We start from the raw sequence: 25683 nt of genomic DNA on the forward strand, positions 1-25683 counted from the left end.
ACACACACACGTCACGAGCAGGCTGGGCCTCAGCAACTCCACACACAGACACACACACACGTCACGAGCGGGCCAGGCCTCGTCCCTTTCGCACACACGTGTCACAAGCGGGCCGGGCCTCGGCCCGCCTGGGGCTGCCGGGTGCCCCGCTGCCCCCCAGCCCTCCCGTCGCCCCCGCAGAGCCCCGCCATGGACCCCCCGCCCCGGCGCGTGCGGCTGAAGCCCTGGCTGGTGGCCCAGGTGAGCAGCCAGCGCTTCCCGGGGCTGCGCTGGCTGGACCCCGAGCGGCGGCGCTTCACCATCCCCTGGCACCACGCCACGCGGCACCCCCCCGCGCCCGTGGAGCACGACACCATCTTCAAGGTGACGGGGGGGGGGGTGGGCCACGGGGACGTGGAATTGGGGTGATGGGGAGACACGGGGGGACGAGTGGACAGGGGATGGGGGTGCTGGGGGGATGCGTGGGATACCAGGAACATGGGGTGCTGGGGGGACAAGAGGACACGGGACATGGGTGGGGGAAGACACGGGTGGGCCAGGGGGACGTGGAATTGGGGTGCTGGGGGGACAAGAGGACACGGGACATGGGTGGGGGAAGACACGGGTGGGCCAGGGGGACGTGGAATTGGGGTGCTGGGGGGACAAGAGGACACGTGACAGGGGTGGGGGAAGACACGGGTGGGCCAGGGGGACGTGGAATTGGGGTGCTGGGGGGACAAGAGGACACGGGACATGGGTGGAGGAAGACACGGGTGGGCCAGGGGGACGTGGAATTGGGGTGCTGGGGGGGACACGGGGACACGGGACAGGGGTGGAGGAAGACACGGGTGGGCCAGGGGGACGTGGAATTGGGGTGCCGAGGGGGACGCGGGGTGCCGGGGGTGCCGGGGGGACGCGGGGCGGGGCCATGGCCGGCTGAGCACCTCCCCCCCCGCCCCCAGGCGTGGGCGCGGGAGACCGGCCGGTTCCGGGAGGGCGCGGACGCGCCGGACCCCGCGCGCTGGAAGGCGACGCTGCGCTGCGCCCTCAACAAGAGCCGCCAGTTCCGGCTGCTGCTGGACGGGCCGCGCGCGGCGCCGCCCCGCCCCTTCCGCGTGTACGAGCTCTGCGGCGCCGCAGGTAGCGGGGGGCGGGGCCCTGCGCGCGGCCCAGGGGCGCCCCCTAGCGGCCCAGGGGGAACCGGCGCCCCGCAACTGCCCGGCGCCCCGCAGCTCGGCGTCCCACGGGGAACCGGCGCCCCACAGCGCCCCAGCGCCCCACAAGTTCCCCACATCCCGCAGTACCCCTGCACCCCCCAGCCCCACGGCGCCCCACAGCGCCCCAGCACCCCACGAGGTCCCCAGCACCCCACAACTCCCCCACAACGCACCAGGACCCAGCGCCCCACAAGTCCCCAGCGCCCCACGACTCCCCCACAGCCCACGCAGCCCCAGCGCCCTGCAGTGCCCCAGCGTCCCACTAGCCCCCCTGCACCCCCAAAGCCCCCCTGCACCCCCAAAGCCCCCCAGCCCCGTTCCGCCCCCCAGCCCGTCTCCCCCTCGCAGATGAGGACGACTACAGCTGCAGCGGGGAGGAGGACGTCAGCCAGGTACTGGGGGGGGGGGCGGCAGGGTGGGGGGACCCCCAAACCGGGGACACGGCGGGGGGTCTGGGGGCGGCCCTGCGTCCCGACCCCAGAACCGCCCTGCCGTCCTCCCCACAGCTCCAGAAGTTGACATCTCTGAGCATCGATGGTGAGTGGGGGGCGTGGGGTGGGTGCAAACCCCCAACCCCTGGCAGTTTTGGGGGGCGGTTGGGGGCCGTGGCCGCCCCCCCGACCCCCCGCTGTGCCCCAGACACCCAGCACGGGGGGGACCTGCTGCCCCCCTGCCCCTGGCCCAAGGAGGAGTCCCCCTTCGGCAGCGGCTGCCCCCCGGGGCCCTTCGCGCCGGCCCCCCCGGCGCTGCTCCCGGGGGAGGTGGGGGGCACCCACGGGACCCCCGAGCTGCCCCCCGCCACCCTCGCCGAGACGGAGCCCCCCCCGGGCACCCTGGGGCCCCCGGCCGCCTGCCCGCTGGCACCCGTGGAGAGCGTCATCCCCAACCTGCTCATCAGCCCCCACATGCTGCCGCGTACGGACTGGGGGGGCGGCGGGGGGGGCCGTGGGGCGGCTGCGGGGCTCCTGTGGGGTGGCAGGGCGTGGAGGGGCATGGATCTGGGGGGGGTGGTGGGCTGGTCGGGCACTGGTGTGGGGTGGCCATGGGGTAGCTGAGCATGGCTGTGGGGTGGCTGGACAGAGGTGTCCATGGCCGTGGGGTGGCTGTGGGGCGGCTGTGGGGCAGCTGGATGGAGAGTTCGTGGCCGTGGGGTGGCCACGGGGCAGCTGGACGGGGTGGCCATGGCTGTGGGGTGGCCGTGGCGTGGCTGGATGGAGAGTTCATGGCCGTGGGGTGACTGGATGGGGCGGCCATGGCTGTGGGGTGGCTGAATGGTGTGTCCATAGCCGTGGGGTGGCCATGGGTCATCTGGACAGAGGTGTCCATGGCCGTGGGGCGGCCGGACGGCGCGTCCGTGGCCGCGGGTCCCCGCCGAGCAGCCGACATCCGCGTCCCCCCGGCAGTGACCGACCTGGAGATCCAGTTCCAGTACCGGGGCCGCCAGGTCTGCGCCCTCACCGTCAGCAACCCCCACGGCTGCCGCCTGTTCCACGGCAGCCTGCAGCCCACGCCGGAGCAGCCCGAGCTCTTCGGGCCGCCGACGCTGGAGCAGGTCCGCTTCCCCGCCGCCGACGCCATCCCCGGCGCCAAGCAGCGCTTCTACACCCACCAGCTGCTGGAGGTGCTGGACCGCGGGCTCGTCCTGGAGCTGCAGGGCCAGGACCTCTTCGCCACCCGCCTCTGCCAGTGCAAGGTCTTCTGGTCGGGGCCCTGCGCCGCGCGCCGCGCCGGCCCCAACCCCATCGAGAGGGAGAGGAAGACCAAGCTCTTCAGCCTCGAGGGGTTTCTCAACGGTGCGAGGGGGAGGAGGAGGATGGGGATGGCGCGGGGGGACACACACGCGCAGCGGGCGGCCGGGCGCTGCGCCGCGCCCCTCACCGCGGCCTCGGGCGCCGCAGGCCTCATCCTGTTCCAGAAGGGGCAGGTCGCCGCGCCGCCGCCCTTCGAGATCTTCCTCTGCTTCGGCGAGGAGTGGCCGGACCAGAAGCCCAAGGAGAAGAAGCTCATCACGGTGCAGGTGCCGCCGGGGAGCCGCCCGGGGGGCCGCGGGCGGGCGCCGCCGCGCCGCGCTGACGCGGGCGGGGGCTCTCGCAGGTGGTGCCGGTGGCGGCGCGGCTGCTGCTGGAGATGTTCTCCGGGGAGCTGTCCTGGTCGGCCGACAGCAGCCCGCTGCAGATCTCCCACCCCGACCTGAAGGACAAGATGGTGGAGCAGTTCAAGGAGCTTCACCGGCTCTGGCAGGACCAGCAGCGGCTGCCGCCGGCGCAGCCGGAGCCCGGCCCCGCCGCCGGCCCCTGGGCGCTGCCGCCCGGCTCCCTGCCCCGCTGACCAGCGGCCCTTCCCCCCCGCTCCCCCCCAGTTTTGGGGGGAAACGGCGAGAAAAGGGGGCGGCGCGGGAGCCGGCCGGCGCCGGGGATGCGGCCGAGGGCGGCCGCCCCCGGGCCCGGCCCCCAGAGAACCAGCTGGGACTGGGGGGGGTTAACTTTTTTTTTTCTTTTTTTCAGTTTTTTTTGTGGTTTTTATTGTTCTCGAGATGGCTACACACCCCCGGAGGGAACAGCACGCGCTCCAGCCGTGCCCGCGGGCCCCGCGCCGGCCCTCTCCCAGCCCCGTCCCCGCGCTCGCTCCAGCCCCTCTCCTCCCCGCAAGGTCCAATCCTAAAATCAACCAAATAAAACGGCAACAACAAAAAACAAACCCCAAAACAAGAAGAAAAAAAGAAGAAAAAAATTAAAAATATCTATTTCAAGAGTCCGTCGTCCCGTCTGCGTCTTCTCCGGGAGGTCGCCACGGGGCAGGACGCGGCAGGCTCGGGGAGGGCAGAGGGATTTTTAAACCCCCGTCTTTCCCGAAATATTTTTTTAGTTTCTTTTTTTTTTTTTTTTCCTTTTTTTTCCTCCGTTTCACAGAAAGTTTTCTACTTCGCGCTCTTGTTTTGCTGCCGGGCAAATCCCTTTTCCTCCGGTGGTTGGTGGCGGTTGGGGTTGGCGTTGGTTTGGTTTGGTTTCCTTTTTTTTTTTTTTTTTTGTTTGTTTTGTGGTTTTTTTTGTTTTGTTTTGTTTTTTTCCTCCCCCCCCGTTGGTTTGTTTTCTTGTTTCGGTAGCCGACGTTTGGGAAGCGAATCCGCCGGGAAAGCGGGATCCTCAAGCCGTCCTCCCACGCGCGCAGGCGGCGCCGGCCCCGGCTCTCCCGGCTGGCGGGACGCGCTGGAGCGAGTGAAAGCCCTCGGCCACGATGAACTTTGCTGATTGTGGGACACATTCTCGGTTTCCTTCGGTTCCTGTCTTCTAATTAAAAGACATTCCTGGGAGGGGGAGAGAGGGCTCAGTCCTCCTTCCCTCCCGCCTCTCGCGGCACGGCCCCGGCGTCACCGCGCTGTCGGGCACGGTCCCCGCGGCCGCTCGCGGTCCCAGCGCCGGCTCTCACCTGGGAGACAGGCGCCGTGCCGGGGCAGGAGCTATCGGAACAAGCGGGTGAAGTCCCTCAGGGCCCAGCAGACTTGTTTACATTCCTCAGCGCTGCAAGACAACAGGCGACATCATCGGGGGGGGGGGGGGGGGTGACCTCAGCGGGGAAGGTGAGGTGACATCATCAGGGAAGGTGACATCATCGGGAAAGGTGACCTCAGCCCAGCGCAGGCCTGCATGCGGGCGATGGGGCCGGGGAGCCATCGGCTCTGAGATTTTGGGAGAGATGCAGGGGCAAAAGGGGCTCGGGAGCGGCCCCGGGGGGGACCCGTGTGCCGCGGCGGCGGCGGCTGGACAAGAGGAGGCGGCCGCGCCGGGGATGCGCCCAGCCGGCAACGTGGGCTCCGGGCTTTTCCCGGGGCTGGCCGCTTGCCGGGACCGAGCCGGGCAGAGGGAGGGAGCATGTGGGGCAACGGGCCGATGACCCGGCGCGGGCGGAGGGAGGGCAGCGGGCACGGCTCGCAGCCGGCAGCCTGCCGGGCTGGTGCCGCTCGCGCCCCGGGAGCGGCGCCTGCAGCGGCGGGCCCGGGCAGGGCCCGGCTGTCGGAGCGGCGCGGCCGGGGGCCGGCGACTCAGCGGGCTGAGGGGACGGAGGGCGGGCGGGCGGCACGACGGCGGCTGGCGGAAGCCGCCCGCGCTCCGCAGGGCTCGGCGAGAGCGGGGAAACCTGCTCGGACACGGCAAAGGCAAGAGGTGCCCTCCAACGCGAGGCGCTCCGCAGCCCGAGCCGCCCTGGGAACAGCCCGGGTGAGACGCCCGAGCGGGCTCGCGGCCGGGGGCCGACGTCCCACCGCGGGTGCAGCTCCCGGGGAGACGCTTCGGGGCTGCCGGGGGACAATGCGTGGCGAGCGGCAGGCAGGACTGAGCCGCGCAGGACGTCGGGGCGCAACGGCCGCGTCCCAGAGATGAGCGTGCAAGGGAGACGCCGGAGCTGCGGCCGCGTGCCGCTCCGGCTCCCGGCGTCGCACCCGGCCCCGCTGCGGCACGCCGGCGCGCTCACCTCGTGACCTGCTTGTGGAAGTCGGTCAGCTGTTTGTGTGTGACTTGGATGGCTCCTCCCGTCGTCTCCTTCGGTAAACCCTTCAGCGAGTTCTCCAGCCAGCGGCAAAACGTCTGCGGGAAGCGAGAGGAGGGAGAAGCTCGGGATACGGAACCGAACCCACGCCCTGGCTTGGGGGGAGGCGTCGGGATTCGGCCCTGCAGGGCCCCAGGGGAGCCCGCGAGCACGCCGGGACGGCTCGGGGCTGAAGCCCGTCCCACGCCCCTCCGGGGTTCACCCCGTCCCTCTCACCGGCCGGTCGATCTGCATGATCTCCCAGAGCACCTCGGCGACGTCGGGCAGGGTGTACGGCGGCAGGCAGAAGCAGCACGTCTGCAGCAGTTGGTTGACGAGCTGCTGGCCCAGTTGGTTCATCACCTGGCCGATGAGCTCCTTCCGCATTTCGAAGTCCTCCTCGTGCTGCGGGAGGAAGAGGAGGGGCCGGGGGTGAGCAGCGTCTGGCACGCGCCGCTCCTCGCTCTGGGAGCGACTCCCAGAGCGTCTCCGGCGGCAGCGGTGGAGTAACCGCGGCGGGCTCGGCCGCGGCAGCGGGACAGCCCTCGCAGGGGCCGGCGGTGGCAAGCACCGGTGAGGACGGCATCCCCAACTCCATGGAGGAAGCCCCCCGCCACGTCAAGGACCCCAGGGGCCACTCACGTCGTTGGCCACCCCGGTGTGGATGAGGTCGCGCAGGAACTTCATGACGCTGCAGTTGGCGTCCCGGTGATCCAGGGTGGTGGCGGCGATGGCCCACTGCAGGATGGGGATCATCACCTGGCTGCGGAGCAAGGTGACGGGGCTGCGCTGGATAAACCTGGCCAGGCGGAGGACAGACAGACAGACAGACGTTAGCGGCGCTTGCCTGGCTTCCCCACACCCTGCCTATCCCCTGCCTCCCCGCCACGGGGGACCGCTCCCACGGGGACCCCTCCGCAAGGAGGGAGGGGTCGGGGTGTCCCCGCGCAGCGGCGGAAGGCGACGCGAGCGCGGGGGTACCTGGCTGCCAGCCGGAAGAGGTCGTCCACGGTGTCCGGGTGGTTCTGAAGGCCGTTGGGCTGCTCTAGCAGCTGGAAGGTGGGTATGCACAGCGCCTAGGAGAAGGGGTGTGGGATCCGTTAGTGATCAGTTTGATTCCACCTCCAGCCGTGCTTCTCTCTGCAGGGAGATGTCCACTCCGGAGCGGATCAGACCCCGGCTTCTCCTGGCAGCCGCCGTCACAGCTGAAAGGGCAGGACCGGAGCTCTCCTCCCGACCGGACACGTGCCCCGAGGCAGCAACGCCTTCCTCAGCCACCGGCTCCTCCGGCAAGAAGCCTCTCGCCAGTTCTGCTTTAACCGAAAACTGCTCCTCCTTGGGTTTTGTTCACCCAGCCGCCAACTTCTGTGAGGGCAGCGAGGTGCCGGGGCCAGCTGCGCTCCGCGGGGAAGCTGCTCTGCTTCACGCCAACGCTGCCGGCACCCACGGCGCGGCCTCCCCCACCGGCGTGGGGCGGCAGCTCCTGCGCCCGCACGTGGAAAGAAGGGCCACGGAGCTGGGGAGGGGTCTGGAGCACAAGTCTGATGAGGAGCGGCTGAGGGAACTGGGGGTGTTTAGTCTGGAGAAGAGGAGGCTGAGGGGAGCCCTCATCGCTCTCTGCAACTCCCTGAAAGGGGGTTGTGGTGAGGTGGGGGTTGGTCTCTTCTCCCAAGTAACCAGCAACAGGATGAGAGGGAATGGCCTCAAATTGTGCCAGGGGAGGTTTAGGTTGGAGATTGGGAAAGATTTCCTCACCCAAAGGGTTGTCAGGCACTGGCACAGGCTGCCCAGGGAGGTGGGGGAGTCCCCATCCCTGGGGGTATTTAAAAGCCGTGTAGACGTGGTGCTTAGGGACGTGGGTCAGTGGTGGGCTGGGCAGTGCTGCGTTAGTGGCTGGATTCGATGATCTTAGAGGTCTTTTCCAACCTAAACGATTCTGTGATTCTGTGATTTAGATACGTGGGAGCCAAACCCGCCGGCTCTCAGCGCCCACCTGCAGCATGTCGAGCAGTCCCTGCCGGCAGCCCTCCTCCATGCCGTACTCGTCCACCAAGATGCTGCCCAGGTAGAGGAAACAGGAGTGCTGGTGGGCCCGGTACACGTTGACCATCTGCGGGGAGAGACGCACTGCCTGGCGCCGCCAACGCCGCCTGCCCACCGCCAGCACCGCGGGCGGCGGCGGCTCCGGCACGGAAACGGCTGCGGCCGTTTCCATCAGAGAATTCCCCGCGTGCCGCTCGGCCGGGGCCCCGTCGGCTGCGGGATCCAGCCGGGAGCCTGGCAGCTCCCCTGCCGCGGCCGGGGATTTCCTCGGCCAGCCCCACGCTTCCCGAAGGGCTGGCCCTACTGCCGAGACCCCGAACCAGCTGCGCCCCAGGGGCACGGCCCCCCGGCTTCCTGATGGCGGGGGGCTGTCACCCCAGCTCGACCCGCAGGCGAGCTGCGGAGGGGCGAAGCCGTACGCCCGTTCCCTCCCCCCGTCTCGGCCAGGGACGCTGCCCACCGGCTCTGCCCCACAGTCCCACCTTCTCTCTGCGAAAGGGCCGCTCTGGGCGCGTGCCGAGGCGACGTCCCGGCCTGCTAGACCTCCCCCCAGCCCCACGGCGGGCCGGGGACAGCCTGAAGCACTTGCTCAGGGCTGACCTTGCACTTGGCAGCGTCTCCGTGCTGCGGCTCCCAGAGCCAACGCAGCCCCCGGAGCAGGGGACGCCCGGCGCCGGGCTGCGAGTTACCCCCTCCAGGAGGGGCACGCCGCGGAGCTTCGCGCTACGGGCACAACTGCAGGGCTCCCACAACCCGCGGAGCACCAGGCAGGCAGAGCTCAGCTCTGCCCTGCGGCTCCAAGGCTCTCCCTACTCCCCGGGGCTTTACGGAGGAGCTCCCGAGACCGCCGGCATTCGCCGCGGCGCTTCCCAGCGCCGGTGGCCGCCCAGGAGACGCGCCTGCCTGCCGACGCGAACCGAGCGAGCGTTTTCCGATGACGGCTCCAAGCCCCGGACCGCGGCGTGCCCCGCGCGGCGGCGGCCTCCCTACCTGGGTGACGAGCGGCTGCAGCAGGGCGGCAGAGCCTTTGCCCACGCAGCGGACGGCGAAGCGCAGGCACCGGCAGCACCGCTCCACGATGCGGTTATCGGCACTGTGTTTGTTCAGGGTCTCCGACAGCACGGGCCAGATCTGAGCGCAGGCAGGCGGAAGGGGTTAAAGCCGAACCCGGGACGCAGCGCACCCCACCGCGTACCTCCTTACCCGAAGAGCGCCCAAATCCCTGCGTCGGTCCCGAAACCGAGAGGCACCCGCGCTACGGGACGCGTAAATGAGCTTTACGCAGCAGCGAGGAGCTCAGCGCGGCTCAAGGCCCCCGGCGCCGCGCCGCAGACGTTACGAGCGCAGAGCGATTCAAGCGTCTGGGACGTTTCCCAGAGCCAGGTCCCCTCCCAGGGATTTCAAGACCCAAGTCCGTCCCCCCTCACCGATCCCTGCTTCCGGGAGGGAAGGTGCTGCCCCAGCAGCTGCTCTCCCCGACGCCGCGCAGCCCCAGGCAGAGACGCCGGACACGAGGAGCTGCCCGGCCGCTGGGGACGGCAACCGACGCACTGCGCGGCCCGACGCCCCCGTCAACGCCGCCGCAGAAACCCCCTCCCCGAATCCCGCACTTACTTCCTGAATGACTTTTTGGCACGGATGGATCTGTCCGTTTTCTACGATGGGGTTGGTGTGTCTGTGAGAAGCAGCAAAGGGTTAACACGGGGGTTTTTTGTTGCGTTTAAAGCCGAGGAGACGGGTTGCAGCCTCAAGCAGCCGCCGAGGCTGCGGGAAAGGGCCCGGAAACTGGCTTAGAGGGGCTGGGGAGCCTTGAACTTGGTGAAGCAGCAGCTTCCAGCCCGTTCCTCTTGGGGCCAGGGGCAAACGAGCCGCGATGAATTTGGTTTTAAGTCTCCGGGTGAGCAGCTCGGGCGGACGCGCTCACGAAGGCCCCGCAGAGGCTGCCCCAGCCCCTCCTCCCTTACCGAAATATGACGGCGAGTCGATCCAGGGGCACAGTGGGGTCTGAGGAGAGGCCATTGCTGGGCTCCTGAGAGAGCAGCTGGAAAACAAGGGGAAATGATGGGACTTTGGGACCGCAGGCAGTCCCGATCCCAGCGAAGACCGACTAAACGCTGCCTGGGCACCAGGCCCCACCGGCAGCACCTTCACACCCGCTCCTGCGCGGCTACGGGTCACCCCGAAGAGACGCAGAGGACGCGCACGTCCTTTCTTGGGGCTTCCCTCCCTCCCCCTGCCAAGCCCCCAGACTTCGGCTCTCCGCTATCCCGGTTCTGCATGGAAAGGTTGCCAGGGCCACCACGCTTTCGGGACAGCCGGAATGTGACCTTCTGGGGCCACGTGCCCCACGGGGAAGTCGAGTTCCCACATTCCCCATCCCGGAGACGTGGGGGGAAAGCTGCCCGCTGTATTCCGGGTCGGCTCAGGACAGCTCTTTGGCTCCTGGCACACCAACTGATTTCTAGGGACTGTTTTCCTCCCACTGGACCCCTTCCGCGCTCTCCAGCTGGGTACTGCTCAGCCAGGAGAGACTCAGGGACGAGAACGGTCTCGGTCCCGGACTCCTCACGGGCCTCGGGCTTCGAGGACACACGGTCACGGCGGCAGATCGAGCCACCGGGCGAGGACGGAGCCGCGGCAGCTCGACGGCCTCCCATCTGTCCCACGCGAAGCAGTGACGGACGAGGAGCACGGTAACGCGGTCCCGACCGGCACGTACCTTCTTCAGCGCCATCACTTGTACGGCGCAGAGCTCGCTGAGGCATTCCGCGATCTTCTCCAAGGGGAGCCTGGCGAGGACCAAGGCTGTCCCTGCAAGGCAAGGGGAGACGGGCTCAGGGGCAGGGACGCGGCGCAGGCGCGCGGTTCGACGGAACACGAGACCGGCGAGGGGGGCCCTGCCTGCAGCCTGCCGCCAGCCCTGCCTGCGCGCGGGCAGGGACAGGGCAGGGCTCCGGGGCAAAGGCAGGCGCTGCTTCCCCAGACTGGAAGGTGTTTCTCTGCAGCTCAAACCCAACGATTCGGTTAAAGCAGACACCGAAATACTTTCTGCGGGGCGGGATGGAGGACAGGATGCCGGCAGGTTGGAATAGAGGGATGATCCGAGGGCGGACGGCAGATCCTCGCCCCTGCCCGGCAGCACCGCGAGGTCCCGGGAAGCTTCTTTCGACCCACAGCTACGGCATTTCGGCGCTCCCTCAGAAACGAGATATGGAGACGGGCGCTCGAGCCGCGTCCCCGCATCGCAGCACCCGCTCAAAGGCGGCAGGAGCACACGCACCCCGGGCCGGAGGTGCCGGCGGACCACAGGGCTGGGGCTGACGACAACACCGGGAGGGAAAAAAAATTCTCTTCGGCTCACGTGTTCGTTGCGTTGTTTTAAAGAGGAGGAGAAAATACTGCGCGGCAGGGAGAGGAGCCGCTCAGAAGCGTGGCTAATGCCGCTTGCATCGATACGGGAGCGCAAAGAGGTGGAAAAAAACGTGAGGTTTGTCTCTTTAGTCGCAAGACCCCGACTGTACGGCCGCAGTAAGGCTCCCTTTGCACAAGCTCCACAGCGGCTCCATTTTTAAAGGTTTCAGAAGCGCTCGAATCCGTCGGGAATCTTGGAGGCCCGGACACGAGTCCTGCGCGGCCACGAAACCAGCTGCGGTTGAAGAGGCACACGATGCCCAACAGCCAAAGGCCCGGTGAGAAGCGAATGCTCTGCCTGCGGGCTGGACTTGAAAAACTACATTCTTGTGCCCAAACTGCCTCCAAGATGAGAAATATTTTGCAATTTTCCACCCTGCGCGTACGGCAGCCGATTTCCAGGCCTCCAGATACAGCAGTAACCCATCGCTTGCTTGGCTGTGAGCATTTCGAAGGTCCTCTTCCCGCGTTCCAAGTTCAGAGCAGGGATGGAGATGGCTTTATAAAGCCAGGAAGGATCTCCTTCTACCCCCTGCCCCAAGCCAGCTCTTGAGAAGACTCTCGGTGTGGACACGGGGAGTGCCCCAGGGCAGACCGGGGCACTCTCGCCTAAGAAAACCCACGGGAAAAGGGGGCTGCAGCATCCGCGGCGAGCGACGCCCCCCACCCCACACCCAAAAGACGGACAGCTTTTCCGTACGCACCCTTCAGGAGTCCCACCGCAGCCTCCGGAGAGAGCGTGAAGGAGTCGAGGGAACGGGCTATCTCCAGCAGCCCGTGAAAGTGCTGAGCCATGTGGTCCCGGCACACCGAGCAGATATTGTGGATGGCCTTGGCCGCCGCCGAGGCCAGCCGCCTGTCGCACAGACCCTTCATCAAATAGCCCAGCACGGGATCTGCGGAGGAGAAAGCCGGGGTGAGGAGGGGTCCCGGGGACCAGGCTGGCCGCAGGGCGCAGCGGCGGCGCGTCCCGCGCCGGCGCAGCAGGAGGGACTCACCCAGGAACTGCGGGTTTCTGTCCACCACCTCGCTCATCTCCCCCACCAGCTCGATGCTGGTGTAGCGGACGGCGGTGTGCACCGTCTCGGGGAGGCGAACCACCCCCTCCAGCACCTCCACCAGGGTCGGGTTGTTCTCCCTGCGGGGAAAAGGCAGCCAGCTTAGCCCCGGGGCGGCTCCCGGACCACGTCCACGGCGTCGCTGGTGTTACTGGACTCCCACGTCGCTCGGACCCAGCCAGGCAAACCCTGTATCCGAGACCAGTGCGGGGCTCAGGGCTGGCGGAGCTGGGATCCGGACGCACAGCAGCCTCCAGCTTTACCCAACAGAGCAGAAGAAACTAAACACCTCCGGTAAGAGTGCTCGTGGCACAAGAACAAAGCTCATTAACGCTCCGGGGAGCGCAGAAAGCCAGAGGAGCCTGTTCCTGGTGTGGGAGGGTGCTACTGGGCGAGTCCCAGGCTTCCTTCCTTCCAGTCGGCGGCAGGGCTCCGGCTCGCTTGCCCGGCGGACGGCACCGTTGCCCTTTCATGGCAAGAGCGGAGCCAAGCTCAGTGGAGCCACGGAGCGAGCAAGAGTCTCGTGGGACACGCTGGCAGGGAGCGGCCGTCCCCGCGCTCCAGCAGCGCCGGGCCACGAGGGGCTGGCGCTCGCAGGAACGAGGCGGAAACAGAAACCAAAGGTAAAACCCAGCAAGGGCAGCCCTGACATCGGACGCGGGAGCCAGCCGGCCGATGACAGATGTGGTGACTGCCCCAGCCCGCCGGGGAAGGCAGGCCCGGCGCTCCCGGCCCGGGGAAGGCCATCCGGGCTGCCCCGCTGCACCAGCGCGGCCGCCGGCGGGCAGGACGCGCCGCGCTCTCGCCGCCCCGGACGTTAGCTGTCGATGCTTCTGCCACAACTAGCCAGGGAGGACGGGCACTTCCAGAAGATGATTTAAACTTCCCTAGAGGTATCCGGGACAACGCACTACCTGGAGGTGGCTCTTCCCGCTCTGGATGTGGAAGGATCCCACCCAACCAGCCCAGGCAAACGTCCTTTGCTCTCAAGAGAGAAGCTAAGGGGAAAAAAACCCTTATTCTATTTTAGCAGGGCTGAACTCAAGTGCGTGGCGTTGAAGTCCCCAGGCAGGGCAGAGAGGAGACCTGAGAAGGTCCAACTGCTTCACGCAGCCCCAGCTCCGTCCTGGACCCGTACTCCTGGCCAGGAAGCGGAGACCTCCAGCCCCGGCTGCTCCATCAGCACGGGGTGCTGCGCTGCAGCACGCGTGGTTTTCAACCGGGAAAGCACGTTCCTTGGGATATTCGCGGTGCCTCTGCAGAACTCACTTGGGAAGCAACTCCTGACCCCACGGCCCTTATGGACACGAGCAGGATGGTCAACACTCACTGGTCAACGCTCTTCGCTATGGAGGCCATGATGAAGAGGACGGCTTCTGTCACCTCCCAGGGTGGATTCCCGTCCTTCAGAGTCGCGTAAAGCTGCGTGAAAGAGAAGCAGTCACAAAAGGAGCTAGGAAGCCAGCTCGTGGGCACGCAGTGGTGCATCCCACCCTGCGAGATCACCACCCGCTCCTCACCTCCTCCGACCCCAGAAATACCAGACTCCAGGCGCGGAGCTGCAGAAACCCCCGTGGTTCCGCAGATCACCCTGCTATTTTGGGACCATGGTACCGCTCCCCCCAGTGTGAGACCTCCTGCTTCTCCCAGAGCAGTCCCCACCACCGACTTCAAGACACGGTTGCTTCCTTGTGCACGAGGAGATAACGTGTGTGACCTCCTCCCCACCCTGAAGGCCACCAGGGCTTGGCTACCTCCAGCCCAGCGACGGATGCCTCGCGATGCTCCCGCCAAACCCACCTGAGCAAAACACTCCACCGATCCCACCAGGAAGATCAGGTCTTTCACCAGGTCCGAGACCCGCATCCGGAACTCCCCAAAGTCATCCGTCTCCTCTGGGACACCCTCCTAAGAGAGGTTAGGGAGGGAAAAAGGGTGAGAGCAGCTCAGAGAAATCCAGGTTCCCGTTTGCCCACAGGCAGGACGAGACAAGCAACTCCGTTCGAGAGAGGAGATCCGTCGTTTCTGCCGCCTCTCCCCACACCAAGCTGCTGAAGGAGAACCGCGCGCAAGGAGAACGCCAACAGCCTGAACGCGTGCTGCGTATTCCTGCTCCGACATGCGGGTGAAGGGATGGAAATCAAGGGGACGAGGAGCACGGGCAGAGACGGAAGAAGGATAAAGCATCCCGGATGTCAAGGAGGGGGATGACAGCACTGCGGCTAGCGAGCTGTGCAAGCTTTATTCCAACACAAACGCCCCCGAGCAGGGGACGACGCACCTCTCCGCAGCTCCCAAAACGGGAAGCGCCTGGGGGGAGGCGGGAGAGGGTCACCCCGCAGCAGCGGGACGCCAGAAAGCTCCGTTAGAACAAGAGCCGACTTGACGAAAAGAGGTTTATCGCAGCAATTGTAACGACCCTCTCTCCTCTCTCTGCAGTTACTGCAGCTGCAGTACCCGCAGAGCCCTATAGCTACGGAGAGCCGTCGGCGTGCGGCAGCGGGGACAGACGCATCCCACCACCCCACCGCCTCCAGAGGGACAAAGCAAGCGCAGCCTTACGTGGTCCGAGTCGAGCTGGCAGTGTCTGGCCAGAGCGTGGAGCAGGCGCTGGATGTAGGCTTTGAAGATGCTGTGGATGACCGCGTCGTCTGTCTTGTACAGGTGCTCTCCCAGTCTGTACCAGAAGTTAAATGAAATTTCTACCACCTGTTTAGAAAGAAAAATTCAGCGTCTTGTTATCAACGGAGCGTTATTTTCTCCACTCTGCTGGTGCTCCCTCTTCTCTGCAGGCGCCTGCAGCGTGGCGGGGTACCACAGGCTTCCATCGGCCGTGCTGCTTCTTCATGCGACGATGAAACGTGGAGCGGTTCCCCCAGCTTCGCCGACCTCCTCTGCTGCTTGTCACCTGAGAAGGGATTTTAAACCCACCGACTTAATCTGAAAACCCCTCAGCAGCCCTCGGGAGTAAAGCCGCTTCTCTGCAGCATTAACACGGCGGCGTAAGAACCGCCTCTTGCTTCAAAGCGTGGCCATCACCTCATCTCCCGTCAGTCAACTCTGCCAGTGATAAACTTCTGTCTCCCTGACGCCGACGCGGTTCGTGCACGTGCTCCGGCCTGGCTCACGCAGCGGGAAACGTTTAGTACCCGGCCTGTCCCAACACGCTACGGGGTATTTTGCCGCTTCCAGGTACGCTGTCACCACCAGAGAGCCACAGCGGTGGAAGAGTTTGCCCACCTACACTGATCCTCACCGTGTTTAATCCTCACGCTCACAGCAGTGTGCCCAGGTGGCCAAGGTGGCCAACAGCGTCCTGGCCTGTACCAGCAATGGTGTGGCCAGCAGGAGCAGGGCAGGGATCGTGCCCCTGGACTCAGCGCTGGTGAGGCCGCACCTTGAATCCTGTGTTCAGTGTTGGGCCCCTCACTACAAGGAGGACGTTAAGGTGCTGGAGCGTGTCCAGAGAAGGGCAATGGAGCTGGGGAGGGGTCTGGAGCACAAGTCTGATGGGGAGCGGCTGAGGGAACTGGGGGTGTTCAGTCTGGAGAAGAGGAGGCTGAGGGGAGCCCTCATTGCTCTCTACAGCTGCCTGAAAGGGGGTTGTGGCGACGAGGGTGTTGGTCTCTTCTCCCAAGTAACCAGCGACAGGACGAGAGGAAATGGCCTCAAGTTGCGCCAGGGAAGGTTTAGATTGGAGATTAGGAAAAATTTCTTCACCGAGAGGGTGGTCAGGCACTGGCACAGGCTGCCCAGGGAGGTGGTGGAGTCGCCATCTCTGGAAGTGTTCAAAAAACGTGTGGATGTGGCGCTTCAGGACATGGTTTAGGGGGTATGGGGGTGTTGGGTTGGTGGTTGGACTTGATGATCTTAGAGGTCTTTTCCAACCTTAATGAGTCTGTGATTCTGTAATGCTCTAACCATCCTGATGGCTGGCTCGGGGTGCACGCAGGCTTGGGCTAATGATGCGAGGGGGTCGGCAATCCCAGGCAGGAGCAAACATCTCCAAGAAAGGGGACGCTGCTCCAAAGCTGCTACAGCCTCTTCGTAACTGCGGTTATCGCAGGAAAAAAAAAAAAAAAAGAGTGCAGATTTTTTGAGGAGCAGCTACAGAGCTTCAAGTCCTCCTAAGCATCCCTGGCACAGGACAAGGTCATGCTCAAGGGAGACTGAGCTTAACAGACCTGGAAAGGGGACTAAAAGAGGCACCGAGTGCCAAGCGAGCAGCGCGGAGGCCTGACTCCAAGCCCAGTTACTCCACGATTTTCCAGCGTAAACGAGCCCCCGAGGTTGCATCGCAGCAGCCATCGTTTCTTGGCTAAACTCGCCTGCCGCTTCTGTCTGATTCCCTTCTGGAAACCCCCGTTCTGGAGATCCAGGGATGGCATCCCTCCCCTCGTGGAACCTTAAAGACGGGGGGGAGGAAGGGAGCGCACCCCAGCAAATCCCAGCAGGCAAATCCCTGCTCCCCGCGTCCGATTCAGCAGGACGACCCCTCTGCGAAGGAGCCTCCGCCCGCTGAACGCAGACACGAGTCAGCCAGGGATCAGCTGCTGGGGCTTAATGAACAGTTTCGGAAGAACAAACGCGGGGTTTCAAAGGAGACCGCATCCTAAACACAGCGTTCCGCATTTACCGGGGAATGGTCAGGGAGCTTTGACGCAAAACAGCATTTAACGTACTTGGAGGACAAAGTCACCACGAGCCACGCTGCGATCCCCGCAACGCTTAACTGAAGTTGGACATTTGGGAAGAGAAGAGGTGGGGGTCAGAGCTGTGCGCACAGTCTCACGCGCCCGGGGCGCCGGGAGAGGGAAGCTAAGCCAGCTCTCTGCCTCAGCAACGCAGAGCGGGCGTTCCAAGGCCGGCAGCTCCCAGGAGCTGAAGCCTCCCGACCACGTGGCGACCAAAGAGAAAGGTTTTTGGGCTTTTTTCTCCTCGGGGTGAGGAAAAGACGGGTAAACCTCACTCACCTCGTACTGCGGGTGACCTGCACATATCAGCAGCAGCTCCAGCGTCCGCAGGTCGCCCAGCCCTTGGCCTGGCGTACAAACTATTTTATCTAGGAACGTCTCGCACAGCTCGGTGAAAACACGGCAGTAATTGAGCACCCTGGTGAAGGAAAAAAACAGGGCACAAGTCAGAAAGATCTTCCACACGGGGACAGATATCCCAGCCCAGGAGAGATTTGATCCGTGCAGGTAACGTGCCCCGGAGCCTCGTCTCAGACCAAGAAATACCAGCTTCTGCTTCAGCTTTCCGTCAGCAGTTGGGCAACGCTTAAGTGGGGGAACTTGGCTTTGTTCAGAAGCAGGTGAAAACACTGGGTTCCGATGAGCAAATCTTACGAAATTTTCATATTGCCCCCAGCATCTGAGAAAACCTCTCCAGACCCACAGCATCGGGCGACAAGGCACAGGGCATCCGCTACAAAACAGCTCGAGTCGAATTCAGCACCCGGAAGGTGCCACGTTTCAGGAGACAAACACACAGACCTCTTTTAAAAATAAAGCCAGGGTGTCCCGTTGCCGATACGGGGGACAGCGCTGCGTTAAAACAGAGCTGCCCTGGAGACAAAAACCACTGAGTGGCTGAAAATACAAGCTCCACTCCGCTTTAAGATTGCAGAACCAGAGAGCGAACCTCCTGGAGCCAGAGCACGGTGACGGAGCAAGCACGGCATTGAACCAAGGACTGCTCCTCACCAAGAAAACGACCTCAGATCAGGGATTTGGGGGACAGTCGTGAGGTAAGCTGTTAGTCCCGGGCTTTGGTTTTAGTATTCCTGTTCTGGAGAGGTTTAGGAACTCCTAAAGCAAGACGCATCCAGAGATGTGCTGCAAACACACCCTAAAGCCCTTCTTAAAGGCAGCGGCGAGTCCCCCACGTGAGGTTTTTTGGGTTTTGGGGGTTTTTTTTTAACCCCAAAAGGCTTCACAACTTACACAACCCGCCAGCTCCGCAGTGTATCCCCAGGACCGGATCAAACACGGTGAGATGCTGGCAGCGCCTTTATACAATACCTGGAAGCGCCCAGGGGTGCTGGAGAGCAGACGCTGCTAATTGCAGCGTGCCCCAGCGATTCCTGCAGACGAAAGCTTTCGGATTTGTCAGCAAGTCTCAGGCCGAAAAGATGCTACTGCAAAGTCAATCTTGGCAAGCAGAGAGGATGTTACAACAAACTTTTACACGCCTGACAACTGAAGACTCTTTCTGTTGGTCTCAAATGGAAGGATAAATAGGGACAGACGCTACTACAATCTTGGATTTCGAAAGGGCTAACTTTGAGGAGGAACTACTCATTTCCCTTGTGGAAATCTCACTCAACACGGCAGGGGCTGGGAACTTCTCCGAGTCCAAGGCGCCCACGTTATCCGGACTTTGCGCCCCAAGCTGAAACGAAGGGAGGAGGGTGCCTGTTGAGCTCTTGAACCTAAGTCATCGGAAAAGCCCGGGAGCCAAGCGCCTCCGCGCAGCCGAAGGGCTGGCGGGAGGAGGACTGAAGAGCAGACAGCTGGATTCTGGAAGGCGAGATGAGAGCAGAGATCACGCGAGAATTGCCAGAAGCCAAACCAGTGCCAGGCCCTGCCAAGGAGAGTCACAAAAACAGCACAGGCTTTTCCAGCCCTAACGAACGGCCAGTGGAAGACACCGGCACGATGAAAGGTCTGTGGCACAGCTGCAACGACGCGAATATGCCTCGGTTTTCAATCCTGTGGCCGAGCAGGAGGCGTGAAGGCAGGAGGAGTGAGGAGGCTCTTTAGACACGAAGATCTGCTTACCTCTGAGTGGAAGGAGCGGGGACTGGCTACCTGCTGTCCCAGGAGTCAAAAACCAGACACCGGACATCTGTCTTACACCTTCACTGCTGGTCTTGAGGCTTCCATCACCTCGCGCAGCCACAAAACGCGCTCGTATTTGGCAATGGCACAGAGGGTCTGGCAAATACAGGCCAATTAATCTGCCCTCGGTAGCACGAGCAAGTCCCTACCTCATTTTCTAAATAGACAGCGGTTGGAGGGAAGCGGGTGAAATGCAACAGGGGTTTACCGTAAGTAGATTGGTCCCACCTTATTCTTATCAGCAACGTTTTGAAAGAGGAGAAATGGAGCCGGACAGGAGCGCGCGGTGTCACACAGAAGCTGGTTAGACTGGATAAAGCACAGCCGAGGAAGGGCGGAACGGTCGGCTAGCGCGGCGGTTAGCAGGCTGTGTCGAAGAGGAAATACCAGTTTGGTGCTAGGGAGATTCGAGATCCACCTCACAACTGATCTTGTCTACGGTCATTAGCCAGAGACACGTGAAAAAGGCAGAGCGAGCACTAACGGTGTTCGCTGGTAAAGCTGGGCGGCGGTATCTCAATATATTTCAAGGACATGGGTTAGTGGGCATGGGGGTGTTGGGTTGATGGCTGGACTTGATGATCTTAAAGGTCTTTTCCAACCTTAATGATTCCGTGATTCTGTGCGGAAGAAGAATGAAAACCATCTGAACCTGAACAGGAAAAGTTGTCCGCCTCTGACAACTTGCGGATGGACTCGTCAGTCACAGGATGACCAAAACGCTGATGTCTTTTGCCTTTCTTGTGACCTCGCGACGTTGGGCAAGGCGTTGCCTGCACACAGGGGTGCCACGATGCCAACACGCGGGAGCAAGATCTCTCCTGGAGCAGCATGTAGCTCTCGGGCCCTTGTGCCCAAGGAAGCTGAATTCGGAATGGGAGCACTAAAGATCAGCCAGGGAAAAGAAAGCCGTCTCAGGACTGAAAGAGCTGGGCTTGTTTATGCAAACTCAAGGCTGGCTGCCTCCTACCTACAAACGCATCCGGGAACAAGCACCAGCTGGGGAACTATTCAAGTAAAGACAATGTTGGCAAGAGAATAGGCATGAACCGGCCTAGAACCAAGCGAGGGCCGACCAGAGGGTTTCCGATCAGAGCGACGATGTTTCGTAGCAGCCAACATGCGTGAAGCGCTGGTTTCAACGTGCCCGATCAAGGCACAAAGGCTACAGTTTCTTGCAAATCTAGAAGGAGGGGCTGCTGACCCAACTGGCACATCCAGTCCTCTTCCCATTGGGAATACTGGAGCCAGGTACGGACGTTTGCAGAGAGGAGGCAGTAGGAGCAACGGGTCACTTCTAAACTCTATTTTAAGGTAAGCAACGCATCCGCTGCACCTCAGGACACTTCCCTCGTGCTTCGCCCACTGGAAGGAAGACCAAGCACCCCAGCAAGCCGGGGCAACAGCCTAACGCTCTGCCGAAGCCTGACCTGAGCACGTGTGCCTGGAGCACAAACCGGAGCGCCCAGGGCGAGGAAGTCATCTGCTCACTTCTCTTGGCTCAACGAATCCTTATTTGCATAAGAGACTTCAGAGTGCCGCACGCAAACGCCATGGATTCCAAAAATAACCGCGGACAGACAGCGTGACAGTTAGTTACTGTACCTCTCCTTCCTTCCTGGGCTCAGCTACGGCTGCAAGTTCACTTACTTGTCTAGGTCCTCGCGTGCTACAGCCATGTGATAGGCACTCTCAAGGGTGAGGACGCCCTGGAAAAGCTGCAAGGCCAGGGGAAGGTTCGTCTCCACGTTCTCGATGGCGTAGAGGGCTGAGCACACGCAGTCCGAAGCGGCTTCGTGGAGGTTTGATGACGTCTTGTCTTGTTGCTGCAAGAAACGAGGAGCAGAAAAGCCCGGTGATTACATGTGAAATGAGATGGTAATGGAAAAACTAGTCTTCTGTTGTTCCTGAAATAGTTTGTACAGCTTCTGCATAGCCCCAGCTCCCAAAAACCCGCTCCCACCAGCCCTGCAAAGCCTGTGCCACTTTACCACCCCAAACACTTGAGGCCTAAACCGCCTCTCCCCAACGGGACCCCACCGAGTCTTCCTCGGGAGAGGCAAAACGCAGGAGGCAAAATGCCAAGCGAGATCCGTTCCGAGGAAATAAAACATTGCGCTGCTCATCACCCTGGCTGGGTCACAGAACGACAGAATATCTCAACTGGAAGGGACCCTACGGATCGTCGCATCCTCGGTGCGGATGGAGACGAGGTTTCTCACGAGCACGCGTGAAACGTTTTATCATCGTGATGGTCCGGGGGGTGAACAAGTGGATCTCAGGCCCGGTAGACGCCGATAGCGATTGTGCGAGGCTGATTTAACGGCTCCCGCGGAGCCCCGCGCAATTACGGAGGGAGACGGGGCCGGCATGCCAAGGAGGAGAGCAAACAGCGAAGCACCGAGAGGAAACAAAGGAGCGGGAACTCTGCGCGTCCTCTCGCACGAGATCTCCACACGTTTGGAAAACAAGTCATGGTCCCACGTGAAGGTGGAAGGAAAAAACGCCCCGTTTAAAAGCGACATTAACACAACAAAAAGGCTAGTGAAGCCAAACGCCGTGTCCTGGAGGAGACGGTTTCTGCCGCAGCACGGCTCGGGAGCCGGCTCCCTGTGTGAATGTTGCCTGTTCCTTCTCCCGCCTGCGTTTGTTGTTAATTGAAGCGGCACGGCGGAACAGATGCAAATGAAGGATCCTGTTTAACAACGGGAGGAGGAATAGATAATCCCTGCGCTGGGTCGCAGGTCCGGGCAGTGCCGCAGCGGAAACCTCTGGAAAAAAAAAGACCCTCCAGGAGTTAATTTTCTGAGGTTAAAATATTAGAAAAGGAATAAAATATTATTTTATTGAAAATCTGGGGAAAAAAACCCCACCTTGATTTCAGTATTAAGCAAACGCAGTTCCTTCAAGAAGGAATAAAACTTTTAAAGCCAAGATGAACCAATACTTAAGCTCATGAGGATGGCAAACTTACTTCAGCACCACACTGAACAAACGTGTTTTGCTCAGAGCCCCATAAAACCATTTGGCTTGGAGCAAGGACCAAGCACCGCATGTTTCAGACCAAAACTCTCTCTCTTTTAAAGTCCAAGTACGCTCAAATTCCTGGCACCTGCTTCGGCAGCAGCGGCAATCCACGGCAACAGCTAGAAACGGCCATTTCTCAGGTGTTAAAGCTTCTATTCTGCCCTGAGTGTTTTGCAACCATCACAGAAAAATGGAACCGGGCTCCTGCTTGAGCTAGACAAGATATCTGCTTAATATAGGCTCCAAAATCGATGATTAGTACAGTAGGAATAAGGAGAACGGATATAAATAGATTAAATAGTCTTTGAGCTTTTTTCTTGACGTACTGTCTGCTGGTGAGCGTAGTGCCACGTTTACGGAGATGAAAGGATCGCTCGTGGCACCGCAGCAGGACCCGGCACGCCGGCTCTGCGGCAGCCCTGCCTCAGCCTGACACGCTGCAGACAGCAGCGACCTCGGCTCTCCCCGGCCACCGTCTCTCCGCAGGAAAAGCCGCAACTCCCAAGCGGTGCGGGGAATCACTTGGGAGCAATGCTCTCGGGATAGCTGAGCCGGCTGGCCGAGAAGGGCTTCAGTAAAACCAGGCAAGGGCATCTGCTCGGGAGGGATTTCGGCGTCTTTCACGCCTGCCTGAGAACAGGGGATGGTGCTCCCCTCTGAACACATATTCTCCAGGTCAAAACAGAAGATGGGCAGGAAAGAATAATCCTGAAGGAGCTGGAGAGGCTCTTTCCTCCTCGCAAAGAGCTGAACACACACGTGCTTTTTTGTTTGCATCCCAAAGCTCTGCCAATACGTTCTGCCCGTCAGCCTCGTGCCCACACCACAAATCCTGAACTAAGGAGCGAGCACGCAGGTGGAGCAAACCCTTGAGCGTTCTTCTGGTGTCACCCTTGAGAGACTAGCCAATACAGGGTGTCACTGATGCGCTGTCCTCTAAGTTTCCCAGGGCTAGCGGGAGGCAGGGAAAGACGTGGGGGAACCCGCAGCGGCAGCCGGAGAGGCCTCTTGGCACGCGTTGCTGCTCTCCGACTGTCCTCCAAGGTGGACAACCGGTACAGAAGGAAGGTCACCATTTCAGGCAGCACAGACCTGCTACTGCGCAGAGAGAGCGTCCTCCTCTCCATCTGCTAGCAGCGAGGGACAGCGTGCTCTGAGCCGCCGACCAAGGTAAAGCCCAGAGGGCTCCTACTCAAGACAGGAGGGTCAAAACTCACCTTCCGTACCTGCATGGCGCACATGGAAAAGGGGCGTCAATCCCCATCGCTCTCGGATTTAAAAGTGACGTCATCCTGGCAGCCAAGGCCCACTACCTCATTTCCCAAGAGAAATACTCACCAGCACCTCGAAGAGGAGAGACAGTAACTTGCTGTTCGCCATGAAGGTGCTGTCCAGGACACCCAGGTTGAACCAGCTCCCCAGGCACCGGAAGATTTTGATGAGCATCTTCTCATCGTTGCCTGCTTTCTCCACGCACGTCATCTACGGCAGGACAAGGGAGATCTGCTTAGCACCCCAACACCAACATGCAATTTCACAAGCAAAAGAATAAATAACTTTTGGAAAGCCATCCTGGAGTCTCTGCAACTAGCATCAAGAACTCCCCCACGAATCTTAGCAAGACACAGAGGCCTGGGGCAGTCAGCAGTGATCCCTCCAAGTGCAGGCACAGCTTTCAGCAATCCAGCAGTGTTTTACCGACGTGGAAGCAGGACTCTGACCAGAAGACACCCAAGGATGCCCACACCAGCAGAGAGGACTTCTGCATCCACCTAGGGTGACCATGTCCCCACACCGGTTTTGTAATCAGGAACACCCTCTCGAGAGCACGTGGACTTTGAGCACCCTCTGAAGGTCCTCATGAAGCACATTTGAGAACGCAGACCGCTTCCAACAGCCCCATCCCTGAGTAAAGTAGCCCTGGGCTTGGTGAGATGTAGGGGCAGAGCCAAAAACCTCTCAAGTCAACTCCAGCTGCTGCTACAGAAGCGAGAAGAGCAGGCTGAGGGTTTTCATTCATTCCCAGCCCATCAGTTTTCTGCAGAATCCTGTCTCAGACTGGTAGAGCACGGACATGAACGAGTTTCATACGTGCCAAATCCCTAAACTCACTCACATCTCAATTTAACGTTCCTCACCACAAAACAACCGGCTGCCAAAGAGAAGATGGGTCCTGAGGGTCAAACCTCCCCCAAAGGCCGACCCGAACACACCATCGCAGCGTCAGGGGGGATGCGGGTCTGGCAGCAGCCAGCCCTCATTTCCAGCGATGGCCAACGCTTCTGCCGCACAACAGCGCCTAACAGCAACCCTTACCAAAACCTAACGCCAAAGGAAGCCCTGACCTCGCCAGGCTGAGGGAAAGGAAGAATAGGTGGACAGGCAGGACCTGGAGAGGAATCCTAGACTGGCCGAGCAATCCTGCACATGAGCGCTTCCAGCGATCCCCACTCCTCTCTTGATGCTTCACTCTTGAAGGCAGAATGTTGTACTTCATTACAGTCCCTGTAGAATTTTTTAACCCCCCCATTTTGTAACTGAAGAAAGTGAATTTAGCATTTGAATCCTACGCAGAAAATTTAATTTTGCTCTTCAGGCAGGTGGTTGAAATGCCTGTGCTGGGATTTACCACGAAAGCTCCAGGCAGAGGCAGGGAAAGTCTGAACAGAAAGCCTTACGACAGGGCTACGACCTTCGGCAACCCAAGACCGGCGCCTCGCATCGTCTCCGGTAAGGCCGCGAGCAGCCGGAGCGAGGCGATGTCGCCCGTCTCACCGATGTGACGGCCAGACTTCTCCGAGACCGGCTAGGAAGAACGCGGAGGGCCGGAGGCAGCCGGGAGGGATGGCGCGGCGCAGGGATTCGAGGAAGGTGAGAAGGGTTTCAGGAGGGAGCGAGGACTCGTTCGGAGACAACTAAGCCTACGGAAATGGGGAACTGGGCTGTGGTGGTAACGGCATGGAGCTCTGCCGAGATAAATACAGCCCTGACGGGGAGGAGAGTCTTCTCAAGCCAGACCTGAGCCGCTGTTGAGCGGAGGACACAGCTCAAATCTGTGTCCCGATACACCCTTGATGATGACAATCCCTCTTCCTTCGGAGTCAGCGGAGTGACTCCGGCAAACGACGCCTCCTTCCCAGGCCTCCGCGGGGAGAGCCGACGCCAGACATTGCACAAGCATGACACATCCACCAGAAGTATCTGCCACGGTCATATCTCTATCCCAGGTACTCTCTGGGGCTTTCTTGACCACGGACCCACAAAAAGCAGTGTGGAAACAGAACGGGAACTTAAACTGGGCCCTCCTCACCTCTACTCCACCCTCTTCTCCAGACTAACCAGAGGAAAATCAGTAGGGGTGGAATCTGTGTTGGGTCCCATCAGAGAAGGGGATTCAGAGAGGGAAGGGATACTGGGGACAGAAAAGACATGAAGAAGTATCAGTTAAGAAGAGAACACGGTCACAGGTAAAACTAAAGCCCTGTGAACTAACAGCCTCTAAAACTAAGGCAAAACTACAGTTCTGCTCATCAATGAGAAGGAAATCTAAACGACAGTCTAACAGCAAAGGGAGACGGCGATCCT

General features: G+C 61.7%; 2 protein-coding genes across 8 annotated transcripts in view; one reads left to right on the forward strand and one right to left on the reverse strand.

Annotated features, from left to right (window-relative positions):
* Positions 1-189: 189 nt before the first annotated feature.
* Positions 190-4742, forward strand: IRF5 (interferon regulatory factor 5; the record flags this gene model as incomplete). The annotated part of the gene is made up of 8 exons (XM_082015524.1): positions 190-363; positions 942-1119; positions 1527-1588; positions 1703-1733; positions 1836-2111; positions 2600-2989; positions 3095-3213; positions 3291-4742. The coding sequence occupies 8 exons, from the start codon at positions 190-192 to the stop codon at positions 3522-3524; spliced, it is 1464 nt and encodes a 487-aa protein (XP_081871650.1). The 3' UTR covers positions 3525-4742.
* The window catches only part of TNPO3 (transportin 3), a gene marked incomplete at both ends in the record, with an annotated part of 42336 nt that continues 21306 nt past the window's right edge, over positions 4654-25683 (reverse strand). For 2 of the 7 annotated variants that reach the window (XM_082015451.1, XM_082015450.1), the window contains 18 exons: positions 4654-4714; positions 5664-5776; positions 5955-6122; positions 6360-6516; positions 6699-6793; positions 7711-7827; positions 8751-8891; positions 9375-9435; positions 9725-9801; positions 10480-10571; positions 11876-12067; positions 12170-12309; positions 13560-13651; positions 14030-14137; positions 14792-14938; positions 17203-17341; positions 20722-20897; positions 23437-23580. In XM_082015451.1, the coding sequence (XP_081871577.1) occupies positions 4654-4714; positions 5664-5776; positions 5955-6122; positions 6360-6516; positions 6699-6793; positions 7711-7827; positions 8751-8891; positions 9375-9435; positions 9725-9801; positions 10480-10571; positions 11876-12067; positions 12170-12309; positions 13560-13651; positions 14030-14137; positions 14792-14938; positions 17203-17341; positions 20722-20897; positions 23437-23580 (2220 nt within the window). The remainder of the gene's footprint in view (positions 4715-5663; positions 5777-5954; positions 6123-6359; positions 6517-6698; positions 6794-7710; positions 7828-8750; positions 8892-9374; positions 9436-9724; positions 9802-10479; positions 10572-11875; positions 12068-12169; positions 12310-13559; positions 13652-14029; positions 14138-14791; positions 14939-17202; positions 17342-20721; positions 20898-23436; positions 23581-25683) is intronic. The other 5 variants (XM_082015454.1, XM_082015455.1, XM_082015452.1 and 2 more) reach the window with 5 other exon arrangements.

The sequence above is a fragment of the Phaethon aethereus genome (assembly GCF_964289735.1).
Source record: "Phaethon aethereus genome assembly, chromosome: 1".
Lineage (NCBI taxonomy): Eukaryota > Metazoa > Chordata > Aves > Phaethontiformes > Phaethontidae > Phaethon > Phaethon aethereus.